Source organism: Sarcophilus harrisii, chromosome 2, assembly GCF_902635505.1.
Source record: "Sarcophilus harrisii chromosome 2, mSarHar1.11, whole genome shotgun sequence".
Lineage (NCBI taxonomy): Eukaryota > Metazoa > Chordata > Mammalia > Dasyuromorphia > Dasyuridae > Sarcophilus > Sarcophilus harrisii.
In genome coordinates this window covers 222,536,897-222,548,976 of record NC_045427.1, presented here as the reverse complement: position 1 = coordinate 222,548,976, position 12,080 = coordinate 222,536,897, and the positions used below count along the sequence as shown (strand labels likewise).

Sequence of the window (12,080 nt, the reverse complement as noted above, 5' to 3'; positions counted from 1 at the left end):
ATAGCTCTTGCTATGCTTTTTTAATCTAATTTTTTAATTTAAATTTTCTTTTTCTTATGACCTAGAAACCACCTCCTTGTAATTGTAAAATTATAAATTTAAATTTAAAATTGTAAAATTACAAAAAATATAATCCTTGTAAAAAACCCAGTGATTTCAGTTCTGTTCTCTAAAGCTAAATGAAACAAATTTGACCAAACATATCAATGATATGTTTTAATATACCGAGAGCCATCTCCTTCTCTTGCAACAAAACCTTCTCTCCTCTGGGCTAACCATCACTAGTTCCTATAGACACTTTTTATATGGTATGCTTTTCTTTGATCTCCCACTATCTTAGCTGTTTTTTCTTTTTTGATCCTACTAAAATACTGTGTTCAGTCCATCTCAATGAATTTAAATCATCTCAACTAGAGAACTGATAAGGGAAAAACTTCTTACCCTTAGTAAAAGACTAGTACTGTTGTTTGTGGAATGTAGTATAAACAGTCAGAGGCAACAGCACAATATAAGTAAGAAAGACAAGACTGTTCCCTTCGGAGTGGAATTGGTGGACCTATGTTCATATCTTATGGTAGTTATTTAATAGTGTGTGGCTTTGGTAGTCTGTTGATTTCATCCACAAAACTGAGGGGGTTGTACTAGTGGGCCTTCAAGATCCCCGTGGCTCAATATCTTATGAGATGAAGTTGCTAAAATAATGTTTTGGTCATGTATACTTATTGTGTATCTAAGTTATATTTTAATATATTTAACATCTACTGGTCATCCTGCCATTTAGGGGAGGGGGTGGGGGGGGTAAGAGGTGAAAAATTGGAACAAGAGGTTTGGCAATTGTTAATGCTGTAAAGTTACCCATGTATATATCCTGTAAATAAAAGGCTATTAAAAAAAAAAAAAAAGAGATGAAGTTGCTAATGTGGGATGGCTTTGTTCTTTCTTTGTTTTAAAGAAGAGTTAGTGTCATAGGGAAAATGACTATTGTCAACAAACTTAAAAATAATAAAATATTGTTGATGGGACCAGAGTTTAGATTGACAGGAAGTTGCTAATGTGGGATGGCTTTGTTCTTTCTTTGTTTTAAAGAAGAGTTAGTGTCATAGGGAAAATGACTATTGTCAACAAACTTAAAAATAATAAAATATTGTTGATGGGACCAGAGTTTAGATTGACAGAGCATAAAAAGCAATTTTCAGAGATAGCTTTTACTGTCCTTTAATTTTAGAGCAAAAGGCCTTTAGAGATCTTTTGGTTCAACTTCCCAAACTGACAGAGTAGGAAACAAAGAATCAGAAAGAAAAAGAAATTTGCTTGTTCCTTTAATATTATGTCTAGCTATAAGTTTGGTAGTCTTTGAAACCTCATTTATAGATGGCAAACATACTTCAATCCTTTTATAACACTCTGGGGATACCTATTTGGGGAGTGGGAAATGTCCACTATTTGCCAGGCACTGTACTAAATGCTTTACAAATATTATCTTGTTTCATTTTCACAATAATCCTGAGAAAAATCCCATTATTGTCTCCAATTTACAGCTGAGGAAACTGAGGCAAACAGAAGTTAAATAAATTGCCCGTGGTCAAAAGCTACTAAGTGTTAAGTCCTCCTAACTTCAGTCCCAAAACTCTATCCACTGTACCATATAGCTGTCTCAGCTAGAGTGTTACTCAAGGCAGGGAGGGATAACACTTGATAATGCAGCCTAAGCCATTTATTATTAGGATTTAATTGGATTCATCAAGTGTGTTTAATAATGGAAAGAATGCTAACTTGGAATCAGGAGACCTAGATTTGAATCTCATCATTGACATTTATTAGTTTTGTTATAATTTCTGATGTTATAATTTCTCAGTTTCAGCTTCTTCATCTGTCAAATGGGATTAACTATCTTAGCTGAAGAGAAACAATTTTGCTAAACTCATTACAAGGATAATTTGTTAAGTCTCACACAAAGTGAGAGTAAGGATTGTGATAATATTTCTAGAATTAACCTCTAACCCAAATCATAGCCAAATCCAAGCAAAAATAAAAAGGGTATATGAAAAAATTATTTAAGACTGTACCAGTAGTTTGGCCAAATGCTGATTTTAAGCTAATATTTTGCTTTAATAAGGAAAAGGATGCCCCCTCCAATCTATCACTAATGGCTCTGTACCTGATGCATGGTTCCAAATCCTGCTGAGTTGGTTAAGCCATTTGCCCCTTGATAAATCCCTGAGGCACCTGCAGAAAGGAAAAAGACATACACTGATATTAGATTTCTTAGCCTGTGGAAGAAGGAATAGGAAGGAGATAGGGATAAGAAGCACTCATCACATTAAGTGATGGGCAGTAATCAGGTAGCCAGTGTAGACTTTGGGGGCATGTGGGTTTTGAAATGTTACTGCTTTTTGCAGAGTTAGTTCTGATTTCTGCCTATAAAATGAAAGACAATAAATCATCCAAGCAAGGGGCCTACTTATAACACAAGGACTAGGATGGGACAATATATCACGTATTGAAAAGCATTTTAAAAACAACCATTAAGCCCAGTCAAAATAAAAAGCCCATAAGGGAACTGAGAAAAAGCAGATCCAGCCTCAGCTGGGAAACAAGGCACCCGGCCAGTCAGCTTTTAAATCTATTTTTTAAGATAATTTCAAGATTTTTGCATCTTCCCCCAAGATGTGTAGTTATGTGCACAAAAAATGGAAATTCTGGCATACTAACATCTGAAATGACAGCAACTGAGGGAGTTAGATGAAATATAAGATGATGCACAGGAAAATATTAAGACCTAAGTTGTAGTCCATGAACTTACTATGTGACCTTGGGCAAACTATAGTCTCCTTCTTGAACAATTAATCAACTGTTAATACTTCAGTGGACATTCATAATTGAAGAATATCCATAGGAAGGTTATTAAGATAGTGAAAATTAAAAGAACTAAGAATGTTTAACCTGCAGAAGAGAAGACATGTGCATGAGGCGGGGAAGGGCTGTCATAGGGAAGAGATCTAGTTATCAAAGAGTAGAATGTATTGCTTTGAGAAGTATCCGGTCCTTTATCATTTAAGGTCTTTAAGCATAGAATAAGTAAGTGCTCACTTGTGAGAAGATTAGCTTCTTGAGGGTAACAACAGTTTCTTTCTTTTTTTTTTTTTTTAAATCTTTGGGTACCCATTACCTAGAAATACCCGGCCATAATAAGTAATCTTATTTTTACTTACATAGTAAGTAATCTATTCATCTCATAAATTCTTTTTAGTGGCTCCTCTAGATTAAAAAAATTCATGAATACTAGTGATGATGCATTCCTCTCATTCTCCTAAAATGCCCATTTTCTCCTCTCCTTTTCTATTTTCTGGATGATGCTTTTAAAAATTATTTTTTCTATTTTCAAACTTTTTTTTTTCCAGTTTCCCCTACTAGGAAAAAAAAAAACACAAAATCTTTGTAACGGTATGTATGGTGAAATAGTACAAATTTCCATATTGGCCATGTCCAAAAATATATCTCATTCTACATATAAGCTTATCACCTCTGCCAGTTAGACAGCATTCTTTATTATCAGTTCTCTATAATCATGACTAATTATTGTGTTGTCTTTCAAAATTGTGATTTTTAAAAAATAATGTTGTTACAGTATAAATTATTCTTCTGGTTCTACTCAGTTCACTATTTGTATCAGTTCATACTAGTTATCCCTAGGTTTCTCTGAAACCACTTTTTCATCATTTATTACAATAATATTATTCCATTATATTCATATATCATAATTTGTTCAGCCATTCCTCCATTGATGTACCTCCTTAGTATCTTGTTTTTCACTATTACAAAAGCTATATTTTTGTATATATAGGACCCTTTGCTCTTTCTTTGATCTCATATTGGTATAGCTAGGTCAAAATATATGTATAGTTTAGTAACTTTTGGTGTGGAGTTCCAAATTTCATCCCAGAATAGTTGTATCAATTCACAGCTCTACCAACAGTGTATTAATATGGTTATTTTTCATAACCCCTCCAACATGTCATTTTCCTTTTTTGTCCATTTTGCCAATTTAATGGATGTGAGTGGAACTACTTTTTCTTTCCTTTCTTTTTCCCTTCTCTTCCTCTCTTCTTTTCCATGCTTTAATGTGCATTTCTAAAATAATTAGCAATATAAAAAATTTTACATATGAAAATGGATTTTCTTCTCTTCAGAGTTGCCTGTTCATGTCCTTTGACCATTTGTCAATTGGGGAATGACTATTATTCTTATAAATTATAATCACTTCCTTACAATTCTTGGAAATAAAATCTTCATAAGAGAAAAGTTTCTGCGAAGATTTTTATTGGCTAGCTGTTTTCCTTTATCTTTTTATTTATTTATTTTAAATACACATTGCTTTATGAATCATATTGCGAGAGAAAAGTTAACTTAGCATATGTTGATTTACATTCAATCTCCATAGTTCCCTCCCTCTCCCCCCCAATGCAGATGGCATTTTCTATCCAAAGTCTATTAGGATTGCCTTGGATCACTGAATTGCTAAGAAGAAAAGTCTTTCATAGTTTATCATTACACAGTCTTCTTGTTATTGTGTACAATGTATTTCTAGTTCTGCTTGTTTGCTTAATAAAAGTTTATGTAAATCTTTTCAGGCCTTGCTAAAATCAGTTTGTTTATCATTTTTTATAAACACAGTAATATTCCATTATCTACATATACCACAACTTATTCAGTCATTCCAATTGATGAACATCTATTTATTTTCCAATTATTTGTGACCACAAAAAGAACTGCTACATTTTTTTTTTGCACATTGTAGGTCCTTTCCCTCCTTTATGATTTTCTTGGGATATAGACTCAGCAATGGCACTGCTGGGTCAAAGGGTATGCACAATTTTATAACCTTTTGGACATAGTTTCAAATTGCTCTCCAGAACGGCTGGATTATTTCACACCACCAACAATGCATCAATGTTCCAATTTTCCCACATCCCCTCCAACATTTATCATTATCTTTTCCTGTCATCTCAGCCAATCTGAGAGGTGTGAGATAGTACCTCAGAGTTGTTTTAATTTGCATTTCTCTAATCAATAGTGATTTTCCTGTCTGTGGTTGTCAAAGGGCTAACTTTACAAACCCTAGACAAGTATTTATGAGATACTTGTTGTGTCCCCTTGCCGCAGGCAAGATACAAAATAAGCAAATTATCCTTGTCCTCTGGAAATCTATAATCTCAAATGAATATTTGTTTTGTTCACTTGTGTTCAGTTCAGTTCATGATCCCATGTGAGGTTTTCTTGGCTAAGATACTGAAATGATTTCCCATTTCCTTTTCCAGCTCATTTTACAGATGAGGAAATGATGCAAGTAGGGTTAAGTGACTTGCCCAGTCACACAACCAGTAAGTTTCTGAGGTCAGACTTAAACTCATAAAGATGATCCTTCTGATTCCAAAACCAGGCATTCAATAATATTCACTGAATAGCTACCTGAACAAATATTTATTGATATGAAATTATAAGATACTCATAGAATATACATTAGAAATCATCACATACAACCCTCTCATTTTATAGATGGAGAAACTAAGACAAAGAGAAGGGAAAGATCTTGTCTCAGGTCACACAGGGGATCAGCGAGAAAGGCAGTATCACAACACAGATCTCTTTATTCCCATCCTTGGGTCTTTTCAGTGTTACTATTATTATTTTAATCATCATCAAATCAGTAGGATTCCCGTTAACTTTTCCCATCAGGAAGGATATGGCCAAAAGATTAAAAAAATGTGGTAAGAAGGTACCTATATTTCTAGGCAAGTATCTGATGGTGGCTACACATCCCATTCAAGTCAGAAGATTCTTCAGGAATAGAAGCTCCATCCACAGGTAATCTTCCTAGGGCTCAAACAGGAGCCCTGAACATGACACTGACTCCTCTCCTACTTCCTGGAATGAGCACTTCGAGTTGGGGACAACCCACAGAATTCTTCCATTGTAACAAAGCATGCTGGGGGACCATACTACACTCTGTGGGTTGCCCAGGCATGTTGGCTAGAAGGAATGTGCCAGTCCCTTCAGTTCAAAGTTGGCTGGCTCTAGCCTAGTCACTATGGAAACTAGTTGCTCCCCCCCCCACCTTTTTTTTTTTGACAAAGCAGAGATCTTCCCCATCTTGTTTCCTTGGGTCAGGGACCCAAAGGGAAGAGATGCAGATATGAACATGCCTTATCTGTTTCAATGACTCTTTTTTCCCTTTACTAGATTCATTTTCTTTCTAAAAGAAAGAAAAGGACCGGTTCTATTTAGAGCTGCTTAGCCAGGGTTTAGAAACAAATAATCCTCAGTGTCTTCACTTGGTATCCTTTCTCCAAAGTATCCTCTTGTTTGTTTTTATTTTAAGACGCTGGATTAGTTGGGGAATGGACAGCTGAACAAACTTCAGTTAGCCAAGTGCAGTCACAAAGCACATGCAGTGAGAAATATATCTCGTGCCAAAGACAAACAAGGGGGTGGGGACAGAGGAGACAACCCCAGAACTAATTTGCCACCACATGTGGCCTTTTAAGAATTTTTTTGAGAGAGGTCAGACCACTGCTTTGAGGACTTTTCTGGAATACCAAATACTGGCAACCCTCTTCATCTCCATCTATGTTTCTATCCCCCTTATGATGGGCAGGATACACAAAAGGCGCTGGAGACTCAGAGGGCTGGTATTAGAGAAACCAATTCCTTAGATCCTAAAAACAAACAAAAATCACACTCTGGGTCCTAACAGACTGAATGACAGAAACTCAATTGCTGACTGATCCTCAGCTTTCTTATTTATAAAATAAGGAGGCAAGACAAGACAGTCTCTCAGGATCCTTCTATTGTCATTAATCTATATTCTAAGGTATTTCCTTGCAGTTAGAAAATTCTATGATGAATTCACAGACTTCCTCTTTGAACACCAATTAGAAAAGTAATGTAACAGTTTAAAGTTTTGGACAAGTTAAGATCTCGTTCTCTCTCACAGATCTTGCTCTCCCCTTCTGCCTCCGTCGTCTGCTCTATGAGGCCTGGTTTAGAGCTACACAAGTGTCAAAGCTTCCTTGAAATAGCAGAATTGGACTTGTAGTTGGGTAAACATTTCTTGCCCCTTCAAGTCCTATCTCCTTTTTGTTCCTTCTAAATCTGTTTTCCCTTTGTATGCAATTTAGCAATTTAATACTAAATAGGTTAGGTAGAATCCTGAAAAAGTCTTTTCTAAACAGAGGGAAAAATAATAGAGCCCCATTGCTTACAGGCAAATACTAACAACTTTCTGAGAACACATACGGCTCTTGTATACTGACGCTGAAAACAATACGGATGGGAATTTTCGATCCTTCTACACTGTCAGTTTGAAAAGATCCATCATCTTTTATTAAAGCTGTCAGGAGGGGGCCGGGGTCCCCCGGGGGGACACTCTATGTGTAAATTGGGAAGAGAACATGTTTATTGCGCCGATTCTTGCACATGATACTATGTCTTCCTGTTTTCCAAACGATTAGAGATAATTACATAAAAGACGAAGAACCTGCAATATTGGAATGAACTCACAGTGAACTTTGTACCAGCTGTGTAATCATAGAGGGCAACTTCACAGTCTCCTAGCAAATTCAAGACCAGATTCTACATGGTGGATTAAACAGCTCAAAAAATATCTATATTTAAAAAAAAAAAAAAAAAAAAAAAAAGCAAACGAGCAGGCAAGCTCTAAGGAAGTAACTTTCCTTTCTGGGAAACTTGGCTTTAAAAGTTTCTTGCAACAGAATATGCCCCAATTCTTTGCCAGGATTATATGACTTGGTTTCTTTTTTTCCTGCTTTTTCTTCACTTTGTAAATACTTAAGAGAAGGTGGCTGAGTCAGGGATTAGGTGGGGGAGGCAAGGGAAAGAAGTGTTTATTAATCCTCTGGATTCATGCTTCCCTTTAATACTGGTAACTGCCGTATTCACAGCCTTTGTGGCCAGCCTTTCCCCTTTCCAAGAAGTATAATATAGTAGCAGTAAGCATGAAACATTTTGGGATACTTTCCGGAGGCCTGGAAGCTAGGTGGTGTAGTAGATATAGAGCTGGACCTTAAAAAAAATCAAGAAGACTTGAGTTCAAATCTAGTCTCAGACATTTATTAGCTGTGTGATGCTAAATAAGTCTCCTCAACTATTATTGGGGGATGATAATAATAGCACTACTTCACAGGATTATATCTAGGATCAAATGGGACAATATTTGTAAAAGTACTTAGCACAGTTCTGGCACATAGTAGATGCTTGATAAATGCTTATTCAATTCCTCTTTCCTCTATCAAATTCAATTATCCTGACCTATGTCTTGCCACTGGATCCAGAAGACTCTGGAGAGGAAGGCTGATGAATTTGCACAGCCCTTCCTCATTTAAATCCAATTCACTTGCAAGCCACCTTCCTGATATCATTGGTCCTCTGTGAGAAGGAAGAAAGAACAACAACATGTGAGTAATAGCAACTGCCTCACTGGGGACCCCCAACTGGCCAATTTCAGTTGGGCAACCCTATTCCCTCCCTCTTTTCCTTTCTTCATCCACATGGGGAAGCATAACCTTACTTATGGATGCTCTGCCAAAAAGAATATAAATTTCTTGAAATAGCGCTCTGAATAACCAGGCTTTGATAAAGCCCATTGGGATTCAAATGGAGCTACCTGACCATTCCTTAAACCTAAATCACTCTGACTCTTGTTGATTGGGCAATAATAAACAGGTCACAGTCAAAGGCTCAGTTGGTCATTGTTTGGATTTTGTAGGCTCAGAGTGAATGTAAATAACAATTTTTTTCTGTTCTGACCAGAAACCCTGAAGCACATCTTCCCTTCCCAGATTGATCCACACCCCCCCTTTTCTTGAGTAGGTAAAAGAGGCCATTTTTTCCCTCATTTCTTATCCCTCAAATCACTGAATGGGTGTTGCCTCAAAAAAGCTGAGACCTGGGAAAGATCTTAGCTTAAAAAGGCCAAGGTCTCTCACTACCAGGAGCCATCTTGTCATCTTGACCTATGTTTACCACTGGACCCCAATGACTGGAGGAGAGAGTGAGGCTGATGACTTTGCACAGTTCTGCGTCACTTAAATCCAATCCATGAGTATGTCAAGACAGTACCTGCCTGATGTCATTGGTCCTCTTTGAGAACAACAACAACAGGTTCCATCAAAACCCAAAATGGCCTTTACTAGTACAACTGAAACTTTTGATGAACACAACTTCACAAAATAGAATGGAAAACAATAAACTCCTTTTGATTATATGTGTTTAACAGAGGGAAAGAAGTTTCACAGGGAATCTGAAAGAGAAAACACTTTTAAGATCATCTGTTTGGCTTTGGGATGACTTACATCAATTTTCCTCATTCATTCCATAAACAATTATAATAATAAATAATAACAATTGACATTTATGCACTGCTTTATCATTTACAAAATGCTCTCTGAACAACTACTCTTCGAGAGAGGAAAGCTATGTATTATTCTTTCAACTCTGCAAATGAGTTAACTGAGGTAAATTAAGATAAAATGACTTTCCAGGTTAGACATGGAAGCAAAGTCAGGATTAAAAACTCAGGTCTTTAAAGTTCAAATTCAGCAATCTTTTGATCATACTCCAGCACAATTATTTACAGTGTTGGGCTCACAGTAGACATACAACAAACAACTGCTGGTTGATTTTGCTTGAGTTTATAATGTTCAAGTGATTTGAGGGTTAACAATATAATTCAATGCAATAAACATTTATTAAATGTTAGGAACTAGGCTAAAATGATGGAGATTGAACTAAGAGAATGCAACAAACCCTGTCTTCAAGGAACTTACAATAATACACAAAAGAAAGCTGTAACATAGTGAATATGTTTAGTTGACAGATAGAAGGAGGGAAGTCTGCTGGCATAATAATAGATTTCATAGAATTTTTCCTATCTGGGAGAGAACTGAGAGTGTATTTAGACCAATCCACTCATTCAACAGACAAACTAACGTTCAGAGAGGAGTACTGATTTTGTCTAAGTTCATAGGATGACTTGAACAGCTAAATGGCACAGACTCAGGAAAACCTGAATTCAAATCTGTCCTTAGACATTTACTAGCTGTGTGATTCTGGGCAAGGCAGTTAACTCTCTTTGCCTCCATTTCCTCAAATGGTCAAATGACCTGGAGAAGGAAATAGCAAACCACTTCCGTGCGTTGGTCAAGAACTCCCCAAATGGGATCACCAATAAACATGACTGAAAGGACTCAACAACAAATGACATAGGGCCTGAGCAGAGGTAGGACTAGAATTCAAGTATGCTAATTTCCAATTCAGTGCCCTTTCCATTATACTGTGATGTCTCTTTTGAACAATCTTTTTCAGAAATCTTCTTCATTTAGAATGCTTTCTTTTCATCTTACTCTTACCTTATTGTGATAATCAAGATTTATCGTAGTAAATAAGTAGATAGGCAGAATAATTATTTTGGAGAGACTACAGGAGAACTGGGCTCAAATTCCATCTCAGATATTTGCCCTCATGGCAAATTATCAAGATTTGGGAGCACCAGCTTCCTTATCTGACCTAGAGGTAGTGAGAAAAAGAACAGAAAAAAACTTAAACATTATACACATGGGAATTATTTATCACTCCCCAGTTTCAGGAGGGATGTGATGAACAGAGAAGATAAGTGAATTATACAGGGACATGAAGCAGAGCTACAAAGAAAATTCCTTATCACCATTCTGAACCTCAGCCTTGAGATGCTCATAGAGCTGTACTATAAGCATATCACTAACCATGTGATGTGGCAGTACTTTTGGGAGGGCTGTGCTACCTAATTTGCCTCAGATTCATGCTTCTAACATCAGAAACACAAAATAAGTCTCCCAAATCTTCTCCATAGACAAGCCTGGGAGACATCTGCCTTTAATCACATCAACTGCTAAATGTCACAATAGCCTCATTCACAGGTAGCTTAATGAACATTTAATTGGTAATAAAACAATCTGAATGCTAGGAAGAGCCATTTCAGATACACTGAACTATATAAACATTGTTCTGCCATGCAGGGTCACAGGCATATTCTACATGTACATTCCCAGATGAATAGTCACATGTACAATGGAGACCAAGAACAGAGAGTCTGGGTCCCTCTTTGGTATGGGATGCCCTTCCAGTCATGTCCCTCCTATGTAAGACCAGGCTGAGGAACATTCACATACTCTTTACTCCTCACTCCCACTTCTGGTTCTTCCTTCTATGGCTCTCACTCACTAGTGTCTCACTGCATGTATCTGGATCTATTAGTCCATAGCCTGGTTGCAGTTATTTTGACAGGTTCATTGTCTTTCCTTTCTCAAAAAGTTATTAGCACCTGGATCACAGGCTTCTTCTCCACCTCAATCCCAATCACATCTCTCCTTGTGAATTTCTAAACACACATATACACATACAAACATAACACAACACAAGCATACATACACTTATACACATTTATTTTCTCAAACCCTTGGCCTTTTAGTTTCTCTGTCCCTTTGATTCCCATGGCTTGCACTTTGCCTCTATCTCATTTGTCCACATGGATAATCACACTTTTGATGGAAGAAGGCAGCAAAGGAAGAAAGAATGGGACAGGACATCTAGAGGTTTTGAGATATCAAGTAGGAGAGGAGAGGGAGGCTTCAAGAGAGCCTCTATTTTCCCAGCAGAAGTAGTCGGGGCCAAATTCAGAGAATAAAACAATCTCAACTCAGAAAGGCTTATATTTTAATAGAGGATTCGAGTGTGTGGGTGTATGTGTGCATGCATATTATGCATGTGTTTTATATGCATACATATGTATGTGCACACATAAAATATTATATATAGTATATGTGTATATTACACATATGTACACACATATATGTAAATAAAATTAATAAACACATACAAAGTGAATAAATGAAAAGTAGTCGAGCTGGGAAGGCACAAGCAATTAGGAGGAAATCAAAAAAGAATTCATTCAGAAGACAGTGCCTAGAATATATCTGAAGGGAAGAGAAGGACTTTATAAGGGGGAAGGAAAGAGGGCATTCCAG

The 12,080-nt window shown here is 36.7% G+C and overlaps 1 protein-coding gene across 4 annotated transcripts in view; it reads right to left on the bottom strand.

The window, feature by feature from the left end:
* The window catches only part of EYA2 (EYA transcriptional coactivator and phosphatase 2), a 234,134-nt gene that overhangs the window by 82,139 nt on the left and 139,915 nt on the right, over positions 1-12,080 (bottom strand). For all 4 annotated transcript variants that reach the window (XM_023494546.2, XM_031951572.1, XM_031951573.1 and 1 more), the window contains one exon: positions 2,159-2,226. In XM_023494546.2, the coding sequence (XP_023350314.1) occupies positions 2,159-2,226 (68 nt within the window). The remainder of the gene's footprint in view (positions 1-2,158; positions 2,227-12,080) is intronic.